Source organism: Vitis riparia, chromosome 17 (genome assembly GCF_004353265.1).
Source record: "Vitis riparia cultivar Riparia Gloire de Montpellier isolate 1030 chromosome 17, EGFV_Vit.rip_1.0, whole genome shotgun sequence".
In the NCBI taxonomy this organism is placed as follows: Eukaryota; Viridiplantae; Streptophyta; class Magnoliopsida; order Vitales; family Vitaceae; genus Vitis; species Vitis riparia.
The window spans coordinates 10,129,108-10,151,629 of record NC_048447.1 but is presented as its reverse complement, the minus strand read 5'-3'; the positions used below and the strand labels follow the sequence as shown (position 1 = coordinate 10,151,629).

At 35.5% G+C, this 22,522-nt stretch overlaps 3 protein-coding genes across 3 annotated transcripts; 1 reads left to right on the top strand and 2 right to left on the bottom strand.

Moving 5' to 3' along the window:
• Positions 1–7,336, bottom strand: LOC117904761 (peroxisomal membrane protein PEX14). The gene is made up of 13 exons (XM_034817517.1): positions 7,240–7,336; positions 7,019–7,090; positions 4,682–4,920; positions 4,501–4,549; positions 4,199–4,383; positions 3,736–3,925; positions 3,456–3,545; positions 3,050–3,117; positions 2,905–2,947; positions 2,745–2,812; positions 1,861–1,905; positions 1,704–1,772; positions 1–789 (listed from the first exon to the last, which is right to left on the bottom strand). Exons 2-13 carry the CDS (start codon positions 7,074–7,076, stop codon positions 322–324), a joined length of 1,572 nt encoding a protein of 523 aa, XP_034673408.1. The 5' UTR covers positions 7,077–7,090; positions 7,240–7,336; the 3' UTR covers positions 1–321.
• A 7,945-nt stretch (positions 7,337–15,281) lies between these two features.
• On the bottom strand, positions 15,282–20,387 carry LOC117904077. Its single transcript, XM_034816599.1, has 8 exons — positions 19,981–20,387; positions 19,604–19,688; positions 18,866–18,931; positions 17,471–17,504; positions 17,306–17,358; positions 16,968–17,192; positions 15,878–15,924; positions 15,282–15,558 (listed from the first exon to the last, which is right to left on the bottom strand). The coding sequence occupies exons 1-8, from the start codon at positions 20,214–20,216 to the stop codon at positions 15,504–15,506; spliced, it is 801 nt and encodes a 266-aa protein (XP_034672490.1). The 5' UTR covers positions 20,217–20,387; the 3' UTR covers positions 15,282–15,503.
• Positions 20,388–20,722: 335 nt separating this feature from the next.
• Positions 20,723–21,791, top strand: LOC117905181 (MADS-box transcription factor 20-like). Its single transcript, XM_034818120.1, has one exon. It carries the CDS (start codon positions 20,801–20,803, stop codon positions 21,788–21,790), a length of 990 nt encoding a protein of 329 aa, XP_034674011.1. The 5' UTR covers positions 20,723–20,800; the 3' UTR covers position 21,791.
• The last annotated feature ends 731 nt before the right edge of the window (positions 21,792–22,522 follow it).

Below are 22,522 nucleotides of genomic sequence, written 5' to 3'. Positions count from 1 at the left end.
TAATCTTCAAACTGTCAGACAAAAAACTCACATAATGGATAACAAAACAATGAGGAAAAACGCGAGGAATTGCTATTAAGTTCATCACCTATTGACATTGTCTATCCTCTCATGGCGTAAGTTTACATGTATTGTTTTAATATCCTGTGAGGGTAGACAATGGAGGGACTCATATTAATTGTTTCATGTCCTCCAGCTACTATTATGATTATTAAAAGTATGAGCACAGATACCTTCATGAAGCTTTCCATTGGGAAACAGGAGACTTATTCAACTAGCTGACCAAGCAAATCCAACCCTTCTTCAATTTCTTGCATAGCTTTACTCTTGTTCTTGTTGCATCTCACTTGAGTTCAGTCCTGAGCTCTCTTCTTTGATCTCAACTACACCTCCAGATTCAGATATCTTTGTGATCCTCTGCAACTCATCAATTTCATCTGAAGGACGAGATACTGACTGATCGTTAACTAATGATTCTCTCTGAATAGAAGATTTTGGCTGTCGGATGGCTGCAGCTGCTTCTGGCATTGCAATAGGGGGTGGCTGGGGAGGAACCCAGGTACGCTGAATGGGTTGCTCATTACTTGCTGTATAAGATGCGGTCCTGGGTTCATCTTCAGTTTCAATTTCTGTGATTCTGGCATTCTTTTGCTGCCACCAAGTTGAACTGTCACCATTCAACTGATAGCCGACTCCATTATCTTGTGCTCTGGAATTGAAACCTTCACCAGTTACTTGAGACTGATAGGCATGGCCTGCGCTGTATTGAACCTGTCCAACTTCCCATGGCTATTCAGGTGAAAGAGAAATATTAGTTAGTGAGATATGGTGCAGAGGCATGAAGATAAAAGGCTATTTTTTGCCAGTTCAACTGCTCAAGACCAAACCTACATCATAATGACAAATTAAAGATTATGAATGAGGAGTACTACTGAGAATTAAAATGAACTAGTTGGGAAAGATATCTGTTCACTCAATTTTGGAGGGCATATTTTTTTTTTTTTATCAAACAAAAAATATATTAATTATGAAAACATGAGAAGGATGGGAGGACCTCCCCACAAAATACATAATACTGATCAAAGTAGGACTAAACACCACCATATGAGAAAAAACTATATACAAAGGCATAGGCTGCTTTAAGGATACACAAATCTCCTCAAAGGCAGACTCAACTCCTCTCACTGTTATACACCCCCTTTGAATTACAAACTGAAAGCTGATTAAGATGAATAACATTGAGCTGAATGCCTCTAAAGGCGATGGTACAAGAGGCGCACAAGGAGGAATAGAACATAATATTAGAGGGTGTATTTCTAAAGCTTGCATACTGGCTGCCTATCCCAAAATCATCCCAAAGAACATAATATTGTAGCTAGTAGATCGGCAATGTCCTTTTCTTTAAAGGATCAAATCATGAAACATGTATTAATGGTTAGCAGAGTTTCAATTCATAACAATCAGTTAACTATTATTGTGATGGAACCACTCTTAAACTGAAAGTGCAGAATCAATGTAATAAGCCCTTCCAAGTGAGTAGATGGATACTCTTCAAAAAAGCCCCTTGCAGAAATGATATTTACACTAGACTCCAGTCTCAAAATTCTATCTATTATTCCCACATACAAAAAGTCTTTGTTAGTTCCTGGATCTAATATTAGAAATATTTTGGAAGACTGAAAGAGAGCTCATAAAGTGCAAACCTTAGTTCTTGGAGCCAAGCGAGGATTTGAAAGTGGCTGATTAGGGTTGGGGGGTAAATCATTGATGTCCTGAAAATAAATCCATAATGGGAAATATTACTAATAAACCCAAGAAACAAGTCAATCCAAATGCAGAAACTGGGAGGAGTGGACTTACTCTAATGTTAGGAGGTTTCTCCCCTCTCTGGACCATGGCCATGATCTGGAACATAATTCCAAAAATAAAACAATAATCCATTTCAAAATCAAAATCAAAGTTTTACCTCTCCATAACAGTTGGATAGCGTTCTACAGTTTGCAATTCATAAAATAGGCAGACAATCAAAACAATGTAAATCCAGTAACCAATTTTGTCTGGAAAGACATAAACACAATTTCCAGATGGAATGATAAGGATCATCATGCATATTTCATATGTCAATTACTACCAACTGGTAAGCCAAATTCAGATTTGATATGGGGCTTGAACTGAACAGAAAGAAACTCACATGCAAGTTATTTCAAATGTTCTTCAAGGAGTTAGCAATTTTTTTGTCAACTGCCAGATATTTTATTATTTCATCAAGATGGAGGGAAATATGGCGGTGTTATGATTCTGTTAGAAACTTAGAACTGTCTGGAAACAAATAAGCTATAATGAATCTCAGTAAAATAAATTTGAGAACCTGTAACTCAAGTTTGGGCTGGGTCTAAATACAGCCAGAAATATGGGATTTAAAAACTATACATTCTAAAGTGATCATTTCATTCTTCATTGCATCCCCTAGTCATCCCCCACCATCCAATGGAATTACAGAAAGGATTATTTCCATAAGATAAGTGAGAAATACTCTTAAAAACAAGAAATCAAAACAGTTTCTACAATTATCTGGCTGCATGAAACCCATGCTTTAAAGTCTAAAATAACAGTTATGCACTTTCCTATCAAAACAGTAAAAAACAATATGAACAGAGACTGCAATTACAGATTTGTTAAACCTTACATTTTTCAACATTATTAAGCAAAGAAAAGATTAAAAAAAAAAAAAAAAAATTCTATACCTCCATATATGACTTTGGGTGAGGTGCAACAGAGGGTTCAGAAGATGCAGGTGGCGATGAAGATCTCACTGTATAAAAATTCTCAATTGTATGACGAGGCAATTCAAAGCATCAAAAAGATAAAACAACAGAAAATCAGTACTTAATCTTGTATAAGCACCTGAGCGTGAGTCAAATTCTGCCTTTCCATTCACATTTAAATGCTGTAAAAACATTTGAATAAATAACAAAGTTAACTAGGATTTATAACTCATCTATCAGAGGCTATGAATTAAGTTATAACTAGTTTCAATCTTTTAGCTCACCTTTGAAGTTGTCATTAGGCCTCTAGTATCTTCTTGTTGAATTAGTCTCCCAGTTGAATTATTTGGTCCTGATGTTACACAAAGAAAGAAATTGTTGTAAGAATAAATCTCCACTACCTTATGCAGATTGAAATCTGACAGTAATTAACCACCACTAGATGGCATGATTTATCTAAGGTCCTGTTTCTTTTGTTGGGAATTTCAAATTATGAGAAACTTGAAGTCCAAGGACTCACAACTCCAATATTTGAAAATTGCAGGAATTTAAAACTTACTACTCTCATTTTCATTTTTTTCTCTTTCTTTCCAGGTGGGGGAAGGGATTTCAAAATGGAGAGGGAGAGGGAGAGGGTGAGAGAGAGAGAGAGAGAGAGAGAGAGAGAGAGAGAGAGAGAGGCTTCAATACCTTCCAACTTCCTAATGGCATTACTCATTGACTTCATTTCCTGTACTTGCACATTTAACAGATTCATAAATTCCTCCAGTCGTCTGTTCTCTGGAAGAAAAAAATATATATAATAAAGGAATGGTCATCAATTGTGAAGGCTATTAACCATCAACAAAGAAACCAGAGGTAAAAAAAAAAAACAAAAAACAAAAGAGGATGAAAACAAGGGGGAAAAAAATCCATGTACTAGGATGGAATTTCACACTATAAAATAGACTAAACTCCATTCTAATCCCACCTTCAATTTTAGAAGTCAATATTTCCTGGCTTGTTTTTGCCACATCAGCAGCTGCAGCTGCAGCTGCTTTTGCGGCAGCTGTTGCTTCTTCTGCCAAACTTGGTTTTGAGTTAGATTTCTGCACAATGTCATTTTCCCCTTCCAATACAATTTTGCGAATCCAGGACTTCAACCTAGGAATAAAAGCATTCTAAAGCAAAAATTATGTTAATAGATGGTTAGATCACACTTCAAATTTTATTTTATTTTTGATAGGAAACGACAAAGGGATATATTGATAGAAATATCACACTTTAAATTAACTAACAAAAATTTAGCATATCCAGCAACTTGAGGTAATGCATAAGAAGCATAGGGGAAGAGTACAACCCCCAACATGGCACAAAAAAATGAAGTTGGGTACCGACTAATCTAATTTGTGCTGTTAGATGGCAATGATACCACAAAGGTTATTTGCTAATACCTTAAAAAGTATAGCTGTTCCGGCACCTGAAGCTGCAAGGAATCCTATAGCAAGAAAAGCATGAGACCAGTGAAATCGATACTGGGTTCCCGTTTTGGAAATGACACCAGCAGGAGTGGCTGCTGAAGGATGCAGAGTTTGTGCCTGGGCTTGCTGTTGGATGTTTGATGACTTCAACTGCCCATCTGGTATCAAATTGATATAGCAAAAGGGAACAACCATAGAAACAGTGCAATTAAACTCTGCTCTAACATAACACCTTATATCACAAAGGATTCGACTCCAACACTAATATTTATTACCTTGATTTGCACTAACTGCCTGCACACCTGTAACAGTTGGAGATTGGTCCTGTAATTTTCAGACAATGACAAGAGGGAAAAGAGAATTAAACCCACGGACAACACTGAGGATCAACATATGTTTGATATGATGTTTCAATGTAATGGTCTTTAAGAAAGGTAGAACTAATAACATGCATACAGGTACACGGCGAAAGGCTTCATCTATCTCCTCTTTTGTGAGGCCCTTTTTCTCAAGAAAAGATCGCCGGTAGATGACTGGAGAGCCTCTAACTTTCGGGTGTGAAAGAAATTTAACAGCATTTTGTACTTGTTCCTCTCGCATGGGTTCTGAGTTCACAAACACGGATGGTGGAGAAATAGTAGCTGCTGCCTTGGCATCTTGCTGATCCTCATTTCTTGGTTGTACGACTTCAGAAGCTGCAGTTCAGAAATTGCATATCAATATGAATTGTATATCCAAGCATCCATTAAACAAAACCAAATTTACTTTGTTAACTTATTCTTTATCGTCTACCATCTGCTCTAATTGATTTGGGACACTAAATGGCATAAAGAATGATGAAGAGATTAAAAACATCAACAAGAACTAATGTACCTTTCTAACCAAGTGATAAGACTATTACAAAGCACTGATATTTTAAAAAAGGATAAAATATTTATTTTTCTAAAAAGAAATGCACCTCATCATTCATTTTTTTTTTCTAGGTTTATACATCAAGGGGCCTTTTAGCTATTTTTAAATCCTTCATGTGAGATCACCCAACTTATACTCAAAAGTGTGATCTCCTATGCAGCCATAAACTTGTCATTCACATAATCATTAATAGACTGAAAGATCTATCCTCAAGGAATTTAAGATATGGACAAAACATAAACACAATCTGCCTATAGCCAATCCTCAGTAGAACTCAAGGAGCCAATTTCGCTGCCTTGGAGTCTAGTTAAGCCCATATAGCAACCTCCTCAACTTGCAAAAGTTATTTTAAATAAAAAATAAAAAAATTAATTAACTCCCAAAACCTTCAATTTCTTCATTTATATCTACTACTCTCACTCCCCATGAAAAAATGTTGCCTTCCCTTCAAGATGCTCAAAAACTAGAGGTGATACATAGATAAAGTGGTTAACATAGCACCCTACAATAAATGTCTATTCATCAAAAGACCATCATAACCCAATACAAATCCCTTTCCAAGGTCCAGGAGGCTTGAATTGAAACCAAAGTCACTTTCCGCGGTTTTGCAAAAAGCAGCTGCATGGAGACTCAAACCAGCAATTTCACACTTGACAGCACAAGAATGACAATCAAACCAAGCAAAGTCACCTTAATGGTGAACTTCACTGAAAGAGACAAAGGTTGTGTTCATACACTACTATTCTTTTATTTTATTTTTTGCCAGAAACAAACAAATGTATTAATAGATAAAAAAACATAAGAAGGATAAAAGGTTCTCCTCATGAAGTACAAACCTGATCAAAAGAACTAAGTAAACCTCCACAAAATATACAATAAGGATTGGTATAGTACAATATCTTAAGGTGCCTATATGTCACAAAGTTTTGTAAATTTCTTGTCTCTTACTTCTTTCTGATTACTATGACTCTATTTGGGAAGTGTTTCCAAAAACAGTTCTTAAAAACAATTTTTAAGAACAGTTTTTTAGAACAGTTTTTGAAAACTGTTCTCATATTTTATACAACACAAGTTTGTTTGAAAACCAAAAATATTTTTAACCTATTTTCTATGTTTTTAAAAATAACTTTTACATGTATTCTTTATTTTTAATCATACTCCATGTTTATATAATTATTTTTAAAAATTAATTATGCAAAAATAACTAAAAAATGTTATTTGAAAATACAATATTTTTAGTTTTTAAGAATAAAAAACTGTTTTCTGTTTTCTGATTGTCAAAATTGTTTTCCATTTTTTTTTTCTTCAAAAACAGTTACCAATCACCTTTCAGTCCTTTTCTTGAGACAGCCAAAGCAGTACCAGGCACTATTCCCTAGTGACTAATCCTATGATTAAGCATACCATATTAACCCATAGAAAGGCTTTTCCAACTCACCCTGATAAAATTGATCCAAAACGTGCAACAAGTAGCAAAAAGAAAATTCATAAAATTCGTAAATTCTAACCAGAAATGGACTTTAATGATATTAACCAATAATTTGAATCAAGAAACGATATAACAAACTGATCGGCACAGTAATATTACAATTGTTAACTGATTTAACCCTCAATACAAATCCAATAGCACTGTTTCCAGGCTAAGAAAATGCAGGATTGAAAAAGAAACTACAATTTCGTTACACAAGAAACCAAACCTGATCAAATCCAAACACTACTACTTCGCTGATTTGAGAGGGCTTTTCACATTTTAAGAACCAAATAACACAATCCAGAAAATTAAAAATTGAAATTCTCATTTACTCCCCGTTTTTCTCAGCAACCAAACAGAAGGCAATGGAATATACGCTCAAGAAAATCAGAGGGGAGAGAAAATCAAACCTGGGGTTTGGGGTTTTTCGGTTGTAGAGTCGGGAGGAGGCGTGGATTGAGTCGCCATAGTCAAACCCTTCACTGAAACTCAAAACAAAAACACTCAGAAAGGAAAAAGGAAAAGAAAAAAGAAAATGAAAGAATCGGTTTTCGAGGTGATGATGATGAAGATATGATGTCAGAGGAAGTTGAGATTGTCAGATAGAAAAGGAAAGGAGAGAGCTCTGCACCTCCCGAAGCGTGGTCGTGGTGGCGGGCGGGCGAGAGACGACAGCTACCGTAGAGATAATGCGGCTTTGGATGGAATATCTAGTGGTAGAGAGACCATGTAAGCTAGGGTGGTTCAGAGAATCACAACCGTCGGTTGCGGTCTCAGGATCACCTGATTTCCGGTCGCTCACTCGGTGGATTCTTTGAATGGGTTGGGCTCCAGTGGGCTAGGCCCAACTAGAGGGTGTGGTCCTTAAGTCACCCAGATCATGGCCACCCCTGTTTTGGAGTAAATAGGTTTAGTGGGCTAAAATTGTTAGGGCCCATGTCCCAACCAATAACGGGCCTCAAAATTGTAATGCAGGTCAATCTATTAGCCCAAAACATTGTCCAGGGCCGCGAAATCAGTTCCCCCGACAGCTGTCACTACCTTAAAATATAAAGTAAAATCCGTTACAAGGGTTTTTCTTTCCCGGGATGATAACGTAACGATTATTGTGGTATTATAATTTTTTTTTTTTAAAGAAAACTTAGACTGTCGATTGGCACTATTTCTGATTGAAGTATTTTTAATAAAAATATCTTTAAGAAAATCACCAATTTCTTTAAAAAAATATTACAAATAATTTTTTCTTCCCACAATAAATAATTTTTCAGGTTTTCAAAAATATTTTTTAAAATTTATAAAACGCTATATTTTTTTTCAAAAATAGTTTTTTAGGTTGAAAGCGTTTTTTAAGGTTGAAAACGTTTTTAAAATCACTATCAAACGGACTTTTACTAAATTGGTAAAAATGTAACTTATTGAATAGCTCGTATTATTTTTCGCTTTTATAGTACTTTATATATATATATATATATATATATATATATATATATATATTATTCATACATTTTCTAGTATTATTTGTACCATTTGGTTTCTCATATTATTGTACATTCTCATTTTATATATATATTATCTATACATTTTCTCATATTATTTGTACCAACTACTAATTTATTCTCATTATTAAAATAAAGAAAAAGGAAAAATTAAAGAGTTCTATTTGGAAATCAAATTTGAAAATTAAATCTTATATCTCTTGAAGAAGAAAAGTAAAGAATTAATTGTTTATTTTTTTTGAAGAAATTATTATAGGAAGGATTTTGAAAGATTACAAGATTAGGGTAATATTTTCTATTTTTCATGTAAATGTAAATTTCATGAGTAGGAATTTTATGTTAAATCTTATGAAATTTACATTAAATGATATTTGAATATCTATTCATCAATAGGGTTTATATTTTGTAATTTTTAGAATTTTTGTACAAGATTATCATTAGTTAAAAAGATAACTATGAAGGCCTTCATAGTGAGAGGCTGGCTATTGCTTATGGCCTGCTACACACCCCCAATGGCTCACCCATTAGAATTGTGAAGAACCTTAGAGTTTGCAGAGACTGCCATGAGGTCATAAAGCTCATATCTGAGGTTTACAATAGAGGAATAATAGTAAGAGATAGAGTTCGTTTCCACCATTTTAGAGAAAGGGGGTGTTCTTGCAATGACTATTGGTAATTACGTCATCTACCATTCAAAAAAAATGTAGCTTTACAACAGGATGGCTTTTCCTGAACAAATCCAATTCAATTATTTTATTTGATTTTTTTTTATTCCATGTGTTTAAACAATATTTCCCCTCTCTTTTGGAATGAAATATAATTAAGGTAGATTTGATGTCTACTTTTTTGAGAATGAGGGGATTTCCTCTTAAAGTTATGTTTGATTCTCGGACAACATGACAGAAAATAAGAGGAAAAATAGAAGAAAAAAATAAAAAATGAAGGAAAATAAAAAGTATGTTTAAAATCAATAAATTATTATTATATAGGATTTTTTTTTAATTTATTTAACTTTTTCATAGATTAAATAATTTAAAAATATATAAAATCCTTAATAATTTTACTTATACTTGACTTTCTTTTCGTAGTAAAATTAAAAATAATCTTGAATTTGCAAACAAAGAATGTAGAGGTCCAAATTTGCATAATCCAAGGCTTTGAACTCACCTTATGAGAATTTTGGATTCAGTTAAGAACAACATGTAGCAAAGCCATGAAGGATTTGTATTGAAGGGCAGTCATCAAATGTGATCAGTTATGGGAATGGATGGGACTCTAGAATTTTATTTGTGACGTAACCATGGTGCCATTGGCCTTCGGGTTTTGGGATGTCACATGCAGCTCATTAGATACTTTCAAACTCAAACTATCCAAAAGTAGACACACGATGCCAAGAAGAAGTTGCGTATAGGGTTTCCATGGTCCATTTCGCCTAGGATCAAGCCACACACAAAACTTGATCAATCGACCTACGTGGGCCAAACGGTGAAACCGAAACAACGCGTTTCAAAGAGGCTCCCAACGACGCCGTTTGTAGAAATCCCATGAGGTTGGGACTTTCTCCGTTTATCCTTCACCAAAGCCACAGGCACGTATCATGGCATGCATAGATGAATCATAGAAGAGGAAGCCTTTTGGGAATAGCAAGATCCTTCCTATCTGAGCGGTGCCAGAGAAGATGAAAGCTGCGTCCGTTTTGATCTCAATCACTCCAATGCTATACTTTTCCCAATGTTTTTAGCAAACGTTTTTAGCAACGTCAAAAAAATATTCGACTCTTAAATTCCTAATCATTACTAGTAACTAACCATTTACTTTTTATTTTTATTTTTATTTTTTCTTTATTTTTATGGGTATTTTATAGAGGTCCAAATTTGAATAATTTAGGGCTTTGAACTCACCTTACAAGAATTTTGGATTCAGTTAAGAACAGCATGCAGCAAAGCCATGGAGGATTTGTATTAAAGGGCAGTCATCAAATGTGACCAGTTCTGGAATGGATGAGGCTCTAGAATTTTATTTGTGAAGTGATCGTGGTGCCATTGGCCTCCGGGTTTTGGGATGTCACATGAAGCTCATTAGATACTTTCAAACTCCAACAATCCAAAAGTAGACACACGAAGAACAAGAAGAAGTTGCGTATAGGGTTTCCATGGTCCGTTCTACCTAGGATCAAGCCACGCACAGAACTTGATCAATCGACCTACGGGCGCCAAATGGTGAAACCAAAACAACGCGTTTCAAAGAGGCTCCCAACGACGCCGTTTGTAGCAATCCCATGAGGTTGGGACTTTCTCCGTTTATCCTTCACCAAAGCCACATGCACGTCTCATGGCAGGCATAAATGAATCATAGAAGAGGAAGCCTTTTGGGAATAGCAAGATCTTTCCCATTTGAGCGGTGCCAAAGAAGATGAAAGTTGTGTCCTTTTTGATCTCAATCACTCCAATGCTATACTTTTCCCAACGTTTTTAGCAAACGTTTTTAGCAACGTCAAAAAAATATTCGAATCTTAAATTCCTAATCATTACTAGTAACTGACCATTCACTTTTTATTTTTATTTTTATTTTTATGGATATTTTATAAAGGTCCAAATTTGCATAATCCAGGGCTTTGAACTCACCTTATGAGAATTTTGGATTCAGTTAAGAACAACACACAGCAAAGCCATGGAGGATTTGTATTGAAGGGCAGTCATCAAATGTGATCAGTTATGGGAATGAACTGGGCTCTAGAATTTTATTTGTGAAGTGACCGTGGTGCCATTGGCCTCCGGGTTTTGGGATGTCACATGAAGCTCATTAGATACTTTCAAACTCAAACTATCCAAAAGTAGACACACGAAGAACAAGAAGAAGTTGCCTCTAGGGTTTCCACGGTCCATTCCGCCTAGGATCAAGCCACGCACAGAACTTGATCAATCGACCTGCGAGCGCCAAACGGTGAAACCGAAACGACGCGTTTAAAAGAGGCTCCCAACGACGCTGTTTGTAGAAATCCCATGAGGTTGGGACTTTCTCTGTTTATCCTTCACCAAAACCATAGGCACGTCTCATGGTAGGCATAGATGAATCATAGAAGAAGAAGCCTTTTGGGAATAGCAAGATCCCTCCCATTTGATCGATGCTAAAGAAGATGAAAGCTGCGTCCATTTTGATCTCAATCACTCCAATGCTATACTTTTCCCAACGTTTTTAGTAACGTCAAAAAAATATTCGAATCTTAAATTCCTAATCATTACTAGTAACTGACCATTCACTTTTTATTTTTATTTTTATTTTTATTTATTTTTATGGGTATTTTATAAAGGTCCAAATTTGCATAATCCAGGACTTTGAACTCACCTTATGAGAATTTTGGATTCAGTTAAGAACAACACGCAGCAAAGCCATGGAGGATTTGTATTGAAGGACAATCATCAAATGTGATCAGTTATGGGAATGGACTGGGCTCTAAAATTTTATTTGTGAAGTGACCGTGGTGCCATTGGCCTCCGGGTTTTGGGATGTCACATGAAGCTCATTAGATACTTTCAAACTCAAACTATCCAAAAGTAGACACACGAAGAACAAGAAGAAGTTGCCTTTAGGGTTTCCACGGTCCGTTCCGCCTAGGATCAAGCCACGCACAGAACTTGATCAATCGACCTGCGAGCGCCAAACGGTGAAACCGAAACGACGCGTTTCAAAGAGGCTCCCAACGACGTCGTTTGTAGAAATCCCATGAGGTTGGGACTTTCTCCGTTTATCCTTCACCAAAACCATAGGCACATCTCATGGCAGGCATAGATGAATCATAGAAGATGAAGCCTTTTGGGAATAGCAAGATCCCTCCCATTTGATCGATGCCAAAGAAGATGAAAGTTGCGTCCATTTTGATCTCAATCGCTCCAATGCCATACATTTCCCAACGTTTTTAGCAAACGTTTTTAGCAACGTCAAAAAAATATTCGAATCTTAAATTCCTAATCATTACTAGTAACTGACCATTCACTTTTTATTTTTATTTTTATTTTTTATTTATTTTTATGGGTATTTTATAGAGGTCCAAATTTGCATAATTTAGGGATTTGAACTCACCTTATGAGAATTTTGGATTCAGTTAAGAACAACACGCAACAAAGCCATGAAGGATTTGTATTGAAGGGCAGTCATCAAATGTGATTAGTTATGAGAATGGATTGGGCTCTAGAATTTTATTTGTGAAGTGACCGTGGTGCCATTGGCCTCCGGGTTTTGGGATGTCACATGAAGCTCATTAGATACTTTCAAACTCAAACTATCCAAAAGTAGACACACGAAGAACAAAAAGAAGTTGCCTCTAGGGTTTCCACGGTCCGTTCCGCCTAGGATCAAGCCACGCATAGAACTTGATCAATCGACCTGCGAGCGCCAAACGGTGAAACCGAAACGACGCGTTTCAAATAGGCTCCCAACGACGTCGTTTGTAGAAATCCCATGAGGTTGGGACTTTCTCCGTTTATCCTTCACCAAAACCATAGGCACGTCTCATGGCAGGCATAGATGAATCATAGAAGACGAAGCCTTTTGGGAATAGCAAGATCCCTCCCATTTGATCGATGCCAAAGAAGATGAAAGCTGCGTCCATTTTGATCTCAATCACTCCAATGCTATACATTTCCCAACGTTTTTAGCAACGTCAAAAAAATATTCGAATCTTAAATTCCTAATCATTACTAGTAACTGACCATTCACTTTTTATTTTTATTTTTATTTTTTATTTATTTTTATGGGTATTTTATAGAGGTCCAAATTTGCAGAATTTAGGGCTTTGAACTCACCTTATGAGAATTTTGGATTTAGTTAAGAACAACACGCAGCAAAGCCATGAAGGATTTGTATTGAAGGGTAGTCATCAAATGTGATCAGTTATGAGAATGGATTGGACTCTAGAATTTTATTTGTGAAGTGACCGTGGTGCCATTGGCCTCCGGGTTTTGGGATGTCACATGAAGCTCATTAGATACTTTCAAACTCAAACTATCCAAAAGTAGACACACGAAGAACAAGAAGAAGTTGCCTCTAGGGTTTCCACGGTCCGTTCCGCCTAGGATCAAGCCACGCACAGAACTTGATCAATCGACCTGCGAGCGCCAAACGGTGAAACCGAAACGACGCGTTTCAAAGAGGCTCCCAACGACGTCATTTGTAGAAATCCCATGAGGTTGGGACTTTCTCCGTTTATCCTTCACCAAAACCATAGGCACGTCTCATGGTAGGCATAGATGAATCATAGAAGACGAAGCCTTTTGGGAATAGCAAGATCCCTCCCATTTGATCGATGCCAAAGAAGATGAAAACTGTGTCCATTTTGATCTCAATCACTCCAATGCTATACATTTCCCAACGTTTTTAGCAAACGTTTTTAGCAACGTCAAAAAAATATTCGAATCTTAAATTCCTAATCATTACTAGTAACTGACCATTCACTTTTTATTTTTATTTTTATTTTTATTTATTTTTATGGGTATTTTATAAAGGTCCAAATTTGCATAATCCAGGGCTTTGAACTCACCTTATGAGAATTTTGGATTCAGTTAAGAACAACACGCAGCAAAGCCATGAAGGATTTGTATTGAAGGGCAGTCATCAAATGTGATCAGTTATGGGAATGGACTGGGCTCTAGAATTTTATTTGTGAAGTGACCGTGGTGCCATTGGCCTCCGGGTTTTGGGATGTCACATGAAGCTCATTAGATACTTTCAAACTCAAACTATCCAAAAGTAGACACACGAAGAACAAGAAGAAGTTGCCTCTAGGGTTTCCACGGTCCGTTCCGCCTAGGATCAAGCCACGCATAGAACTTGATCAATCGACCTGCGAGCGCCAAACGGTGAAACCGAAACGACGCGTTTCAAAGAGGCTCCCAACGACGTCGTTTGTAGAAATCCCATAAGGTTGGGACTTTCTCCGTTTATCCTTCACCAAAACCATAGGCACGTCTCATGGCAGGCATAGATGAATCATAGAAGACGAAGCCTTTTGGGAATAGCAAGATCCCTCCCATTTGATCGATGCCAAAGAAGATGAAAGCTGCGTCCATTTTGATCTCAATCACTCCAATGCTATACATTTCCCAACGTTTTTAGCAAACGTTTTTAGCAACGTCAAAAAAATATTCGAATCTTAAATTCCTAATCATTACTAGTAACTGACCATTCACTTTTTATTTTTATTTTTATTTTTTATTTATTTTTATGGGTATTTTATAGAGGTCCAAATTTGCATAATTTAGGGCTTTGAACTCACCTTATGAGAATTTTGGATTCAGTTAAGAACAACACGCAGCAAAGCCATGAAGGATTTGTATTGAAGGGCAGTCATCAAATGTGATCAGTTATGGGAATGGATTGGGCTCTAGAATTTTATTTGTGAAGTGACCGTGGTGCCATTGGCCTCCGGGTTTTGGGATGTCACATGAAGCTCATTAGATACTTTCAAACTCAAACTATCCAAAAGTAGACACACGAAGAACAAGAAGAAGTTGCGTCTAGGGTTTCCATGGTCCGTTCCGCCTAGGATCAAGCCACGCACAGAACTTAATCAATCGACCTACGGGTGCCAAATGGTGAAACCGAAACGACGCATTTCGAAGAGGCTCCCAACGACGCCGTTTGTAGAAATCCCATGAGGTTGGTACTTTCTCCGTTTATCATTCACCAAAGCCACAGACACGTCTCATGGCAGGCACAAATGAATCATAGAAGAGGAATCCTTTTGGGAATAGCAAGATCCTTCCCATTTGAGCGGTGCTAGAGAAGATGAAAGCTGCGTCCGGTTTGATCTTAATCACTCCAATGCTATACTTTTCCCAACGTTTTTAGCAATGTCAAAAAAATATTCGAATCTTAAATTCCTAATCATTACTAGTAACAGACCATTCATTTTTTATTTTTATTATTATTTTTAATTAAATTATGATTTTTGAAAAGAGAAATATTATTTGAATCAGAGTTTTTAGGTTGTTTTATATGTTTGCAGTTTTAGAAATGCAAAAAAAAAAGAAAAAAAAACATCATCTATCTTTTTCATCCAAAAATTTCATTAATAATATAAAAACTTTTATGTTAAAGTTATTTTAAATAAATTATGATAATTTAAAAAAAAAAACATTATTTAAATAATGTGTTTCTTAAAAATAAAAAAATAAAAAAATAATCCAAATTAATTCAATAAAATAATAATAGGATGTATGCGTACATAAGAGTGATGAACAGGAAATTTCAGGAAAAAAAATAGTTTTCAAGACTTTGCTCATTTATGATATAGATACAGATAAATTATAGGACTACCCAATTTGTAGCCTATTGTGGTCTGCAGAATCTTTGATGGATTCATTGGAGTAGCACTTCTCTCCTTTTTAACATATAGGCAGGTTCATGAAAGGCCAACGTGCATTTCCTCCCCAATTGCAGCAAATATTTCATCAACCCTATAAATGAAAAAAAGGAAAATAAGGAAAACAAGGAAAACAGGGATCAGAACCTGAGTAACCATTCATGCTCAACCAATCAAAATGCTCAACATTAAGGATACATGAGCATTAAAAAGTTCCAGCTTTTTCACAATTTTTGAAAACAGATATTGGTATCTAACTTCAGGTCTGTCACTTATGTTTTCATACTTCAGGAATTGAATTTTTATTATTATTATTATTATTATTATTATTATTATTATTTATTTTTTGTGGGGAGGGGTAGTTTGGGTTTGAAAGTATCTAATGAGCTCCAAATCTTGTAATTCATTTTTACCTATGTGTATCAATGTTCACCTCTGCAAGCCAAGTTGTAAGGTAAACCTGCAAAACAACAATAATTCAACAGTCAGCAACAGAGATAGAAACCACTTCTTTTATCTTTGGTTATGGTGAGAATACTAGAAAAGCATTTGAATACAAAGGAGTATCCAAATCCAATTATCAACAAAACCATATCATTTCACTTGTGCAAATTTATTTCATCTCTAATTCTTTTGGGTGCTTTCCGTACTAAAGTTTCCATCAAGAAAGCTAGTCATTTATTCCTAGGTACTGTGTATGTGGAGTTCTTGAGATCCATAACGGTGGATCCTTCCTTCTGAATGTACCCATGTGTATGTGGACAACTTGATTGCTCACCACTGTCAATTGTAAGTAGGAAATGGCTTCTTTATGACGACAAATAGAATTACTATCTCGGAGAAACTAAATGCTATGCAAGGCATCATCCATGGTAGTATTAGGTGATGTAATTTAGTACAGGATTATGAAAAGTAGTCTTCTTTTTATAAGCACAAAAACCTAGTTAGAACACAATAGAATGTTTAATAAAATTGGAAGTGGAAATCAATAAGGAAACGATATTTTAAACTTCCCTAAATTTTTTAGACTTCTTTTTACATTAAATTTAATTTGTCATTGCTTAATCAAATCCAAAACCACATTCTTACCTTAGCTTCAAATTTTGTGTCTTCAACTCAAACATGTTAGTATAGTGGTTGTAAAGTAGCCTTGGACAAGTAATCTTTGGAGCAAAATTATCAGAGAACAAGATTATCAGGACATGTATCAATTCTCATAGGGCTAATCTAAATGGCATAATTGAAACACATTAATCAATTTGAGATAGACCTAAAAGTTATTGATTTAAGATATTTCGGTTGGGCATAAAATTTTGAAGACTGCCTATTCATCCCACTCTAGGTAGTTCCCTGTTCAAGAATACAAGCTTACAAATGTAATAAATATGCATGTATAAAATCTATGTATATACACATCTAACTCAAAAGCAAATGCATACTAAAGTCAATCATACTTTCAAACAATTAATTATATGCATTATACAATGGTGGAATGTTTTATACCTGTAAGATCTCATGATCTGGCTGCTGATTAGAACGTATAACAGGCGAATGAGATTCAAAACCTATTATTTTTGGGGGAATAAGCTCGCCAATTTCTTTTGAATGCAAGCTGCATATACCCAAATCATCAAATTCCCCAGGATACAGCTCATCTGACCAACAATATTGATCGTCTTGTGAGGCTTCTTCGCAACTGATGGAGAGTAACTCCACTACAAGCAACCGCTGCTTAGAGCAAACAATACCAATAAGAATAGAGTTACAAGCAAAGACAAGTGATCTATTACATGTCCAAATAAAATAGAAATCTGGAGTAGCAAAACAAAACCAAAATTCACCTTCAAATTTAGTTCAAGTATGAACATCTGAACAAGTTCCTCTGCTAATTTCTCTGAGAGATTGTTCAAAGATCACAAATGTCATGATTAAATGTGTTGGAGAATTGAAAAAAAGACAGCCAAATAAAAACTCAAGAGGATAATAGGCATGGTTAAGTATCATACTACATGAGTTTGGGAAGATTGACATGCCAACACATCATGGTTTGAAGTTCCAACCTGTTTTCATAGAAAAAACACAATTTTCCATTCTCGAGGCAATAGAAATGAAGTCTAAATGTAACTTCTAATTTTTTACACCCTCCCTCCCTCCATGTAGTTTTAAATTATAACTACCGGAAGCTACTCCCTCCCTCCCTCCCTCTCACTAATTTAATTTTAAAGATACTCAAAAGCTCATTTAAACTCTCCCAAACTTCTCAAAGTTCACTGTAACTATTCAAAACTGCTTGGAACTCAATAAAATTACCACTTTATTTGACATGGAATATTAGCTTAACAATGTTTTTTTTTTTTGATAGGCAAATAAGAGTATGCATATTAATGACATATTAGCTTAACAATGAGGTGTATGCTTTTTCAAAGTACAATAACATTTGGGTAATTCACTTACACTTCTTAATAAAAGAATACTTGCTAAGATATAATGTTAGAGACATGTGCTAAAAATACAAATGATCAACCTACTTTTGATTAAATATATAACTTAAAATTTTTGAATGTGAACATACATTTATTTTCTGATATTACGTGAAGTTAATAGACCTAGTAAATTACATGGTACCTCATATGAGCTTTCACTAGTAATTAACCTCATATGGCAAAAGTTCCCATATTGGTATATTGTACAATTTCCCTGTTAAGTGAGAGTTGTATGAATTTTCAAGAGGACAGCTCCATTTTAGCTGTTGACCTTAAAGGGTGAGCAAAATCATCCTAACCATCTTGTAATCTTCACATCTATTTTTCCCATAAATAAAACAGTTTCAAATGCAGTGAAGCCAAATTCCATTTGGGGGAGTGAAAGAAAAAGCAGTGGATGAAGAATGAGTAAGCATAAACAGGGTACTAGAATACATACTCTGTGTATATTGGAGTTTGTTCCTTTATTTTATTCCTTTTTTTTTCTTTTCCATTTTCATTCGGGTTTCTTTTTTTGAATATTGAAAGTATAGAAATTTAAGCATTTAAAGTTAGCAGTTTCGTATTTATTTTCTAATTTCATTGAGTAATTCTGGAAGGAGACCTTTGTTGTCCAATGACTCAATCCATGCAGGAGGGTTTAGCTCCTGGTGGTCCCAGTATAGCTGATATCCCTAAATGTGCTTGTTTTCCTTCTTGTCTTTGAATAATGGAAGTTCTATTACCCATGAGTTGGCAAGATATCCTAAAAATTTGAGAGAAATTTAAGCTTGGATGGAAGCAGTTCCAGATTTCTTGTTGCCTCTTTGTCCTTAAAAGAGTTTATTTTCAGTTAGGTATAATCTAATTTACTATTTACCCACATAAATACTGCTCTAATTCTGCAAGGTAACATCTTTCACACCTATAATGGACCTAATAACACATGTTCAGTATGCATACCATATCCTTGTATGCTGACAAAAGTTTGCTCCCATGAAGACCCTGAAAGGATGAAATACTTTATAAGATGCAGGTCCATCAAAATAGATAGTAAGCAAAACTTGTTTGCATGACAGACTCGGGATCCTAAAATAATCTATTCTTATTCATTTCTCATTGAAAAGACAAAACAAGAAATCATTTAGCCAAGCAGTGAACCACAGCAACAATGTAAGAAGTTCAGAGCTTATCTCATCAACCTTTAAAATGGAATGCATTTATGGAAATGCATATTTCCTGCAGAATATTAAAAAAAGGACAATATACAAAAAACTAAATCCAAGACCCATTAACGCAAAAAAAATCCACGGCTGCAGACAGTGGTTCCAAGTATATTGACTGGATGTTGAGTCAAATTAATGATAATACCTATCAACAGGCCAAAATTTCAGAAAAAAAATTCCCATTTCCATGTTTTGGCAAAAGTTACAAATAGAGGCAAAACTTTCTGCATCCAAATTTATCCTAAGTTCAATTTGGCACCTAGTTAGAATCCAAAGACTGCTAACAAGACAGGACTTTAAGATGAATCTTAAAAATGCTTGATTATCATTAGCGTATAATCTACGCAAACAAAGAGAAATGGTAGTAGATATAACACATAAGCTATAAAAACATTGAGAACAGGAAATTAAGAATCATGCACACAAAGCCAAAAACATAATGTAGAAGTACCTGCTGCTTTAATAATTTCATGCAAGCTTTCTTTCTAATATTGGGCATATCACTCAGAACACCCAACTCCATGGGAGGCATATATCTGAGCCAAAAAGTAATCCCAATGAGCGCATTAAGACTCTCACAAACCTTTATCCTCTGTTTGGCTGCTGAGAAATTTCAGGAAAATTAAACTATGATATTTTCAAACTTCCTTGGCATATTGCTTCGGTTTGAGACAATTAAAATGAAAATCACAAAAATAGGCAAAGAATCAAACATTTTGAGATTGCATTTCTCAACTGCATCTCTCGTCTTTTCCCGCGTTTCCTCAGTAACCAAACGGACCATAAAATTCAAAGAACCCTAAGTTGAAGCAAAACGTTTGTAATTGCCTTTGAGAGAGATAGGAATTGACAAGATCTGTGGCATGTGACCTTCCCTTTGAGGCAGTAGAAGTCCATTGTTGTCTGTAGGAAGCTAATTTCGACCACTGGTTTCGGAGGTTTCGCTGCGCGGCTGGTCTCCATAGGCGGATGACAGAAGGTGGTGGTTGTGGAGTTTTGGAGCTAGGGCTTTGGAGATTTGAAGCAGAAGAAGAACAAGAAGAAGTTGCGTCTAGGGTTTCCATGGTCCGTTCCGCCTAGGATCAAGCCACGCACAAAACTTGATCAATCGACCTACGGGGCCAAACGGTGAAACCGAAACGACGCGTTTCAAAGAGGCTCCCAACGACGCCGTTTGTAGAAATCCCATGAGGTTGGGACTTTCTCCGTTTATCCTTCACCAAAGCCACAGGCACAGATGAATAATAGAAGAGGAAGCCTTTTGGGAATAGCAAGATCCTTCCCATCTGAGCGGTGCCGGAGAAGATGAAAGCTGCGTCCGTCAATCACTCCAATGCTATACTTTTCCCAACGTTTTTAGCAAGCATTTTTAGCAACGTCAAGAAAATATTCGAATCTTAAATTCGTAATCATAATTAGTAACTGATCATTCACTTTTTATTTTTATTTTTATTTTTTATTTATTTTTATGGGTATTTTATATTTGGTTTCTAAATCTGGTTTCCATAGCTTAGGTTTTCTATAAATAGCACAGGTGGACATTAGAGGAGAAGCGCTGTTCTTGATCGATCTCACCCCTTTTACTTCTGTTGCTCCACATACCCAGTGATTGAATTTTGATCAATCTTTCTTCTTCTTCTTCTTCAGAATGGGTCGTGGCAAGTTAAAAATGGAGTTGATCGCTAATGAGAAACTTCGGTGCAGAACTTTCCGAAATAGGCAAAAGGGCTTGAAGAAAAAGCTCCATGAGTTGTCAACTCTATGTGATGTTGAAGCGTGTATGATCATGTATTGTGATCAGAATGGCAATGGCACCTATTCTTCTCAGCCTGATGTTTGGCCTGAAAATCACTATGAAGTTCAACGTATAGTGAACAAGTACATGAAGGAAGACCATGGAAAGAGGACGATGGATTTATCTGACATTCTTGAAAGCAGAAAGAGGAAGGCCGAACTTGAGCTGCAAAAGCTGCGGGAAAAAAATGGCGAAACCAAAGGGCAGACTTCTGAGACTGGATTGGAACTGGATGGGCTTTCCTATGAAAATCTGATGGAAATAAATGATCAATTGGACAGGAAACTTGAACATGTGATGAGTCTGATTGATTTGAAGAAGGGAGAAGCGGGCTTGATGAGTAAGACTCCTGTGAACTCCTCTCATATCCCGGGTTTGCCTACAGCTGAGCAAGCCTTTCAAGGCATTGAAATGTTCTTATATGATTTGGATTTTCCCGATACAAGTAGTGGAGTGGTTGAATCTGATTTGAACCCGATGATGATGATGAATATGGAGAATAACGGATATCCAGAATTTGGAAGTGGAAAGGCATCCAGCAGTGAGCTCCTGCACCACAGTACTCAATTTCAGGACCCAATTCATTATGATCCAGCTCATGGGATGTTCACGAATAACCCTGATCCTTCAACTTCATATCAGAAGATGGGGACTGTTCCTCCCATGCAAGACATGTCGGTATCCAAGAATACGATGATGTTTAACACCCATCCCACAAATTCCATGCCGCAGATGGGGTTGCCTGAGAATATGATGTTCGACACGGATCATAGCATCTCTATGCAGCAAATATCGGCATATAGGCAGTACCTCTTGGACGGTTATTTGTTCTTTCATTCTTGATTTTGACGGTTATTTGTTCTTTCATTCTTGATTTTGACTCATCATTTTTATGCATGTAATTTGCTTTTAGATTAGCGTGACATGTCCATCTTTGTAACAGAGTACATCCGACATCCAAACCATAGAGTTTTGTTAGCATGATTGTATTCTAAGACTTCATTATATATGATTACGTTAATGTTTTACCCTTGAAATTGTTTCTTTTTAAGGTTATTTCTACTTAAGCTTACATTACACATCGTATGCAAACTATTTCCTTACTATATAAGGTGCAAGAAATTTTTTAAAGATTTACATTAAAATTAATGATTTTAAAAACTATTTAAATAAAAATGAGATATAAAAAAATTTTATTATCTTAAATTATAAAGTTTTTTAAAATGATTTTTCAAAGATATAAAGTAAATTCATACTTTTTATATAATACAACGAAAAGATTCTTATTTAGATGGTATGAATTGAAAATATTTAAATATTTAGATAATGTCAACTTAAAAAAGGATAAGATAAATTAAAAAGACATCAATTTTTATTAAAGGGTTTTTTTTATTGAAGAAATTAATAAGAATTAGAAGTTGTTTTGTATTCGTTATAATGAAAATTAAATTTTAACTCTATTTGTTTTTTTTTTTTTTACAATATATTTCCCATTTTTTATTAAGAAATTTTGTGAATCTAATTTAACTTTTACTTTTATTGACCTAAAAAATTATCTAAATTATTTATTTATTG

What these genes read in the sequence shown, in the direction of transcription:
- LOC117904077 (XM_034816599.1), bottom strand. Translation starts at nt 20,216, where the DNA reads ATGGAAACCCTAGACGCAACTTCTTCTTGTTCTTCTTCTGCTTCAAAT. An exon ending in GCATACTGAACATGTGTTAT is followed by an intron (nt 17,505 to 18,865) that starts TAGGTCCATTAT and finishes TTCAAACCATGA; the next exon opens with TGTGTTGGCATGTCAATCTT. An exon ending in CAGATCATGAGATCTTACAG is followed by an intron (nt 15,925 to 16,967) that starts GTATAAAACATT and finishes GTTGTTTTGCAG; the next exon opens with GTTTACCTTACAACTTGGCT.
- LOC117905181 (XM_034818120.1), top strand. Translation starts at nt 20,801, where the DNA reads ATGGGTCGTGGCAAGTTAAAAATGGAGTTGATCGCTAATGAGAAACTT.
- LOC117904761 (XM_034817517.1), bottom strand. Translation starts at nt 7,076, where the DNA reads ATGGCGACTCAATCCACGCCTCCTCCCGACTCTACAACCGAAAAACCC. An exon ending in TGCCATTAGGAAGTTGGAAG is followed by an intron (nt 3,118 to 3,455) that starts GTATTGAAGCCT and finishes GTGTAACATCAG; the next exon opens with GACCAAATAATTCAACTGGG. An exon ending in ACCCAAAGTCATATATGGAG is followed by an intron (nt 1,906 to 2,744) that starts GTATAGAATTTT and finishes ATTATGTTCCAG; the next exon opens with ATCATGGCCATGGTCCAGAG.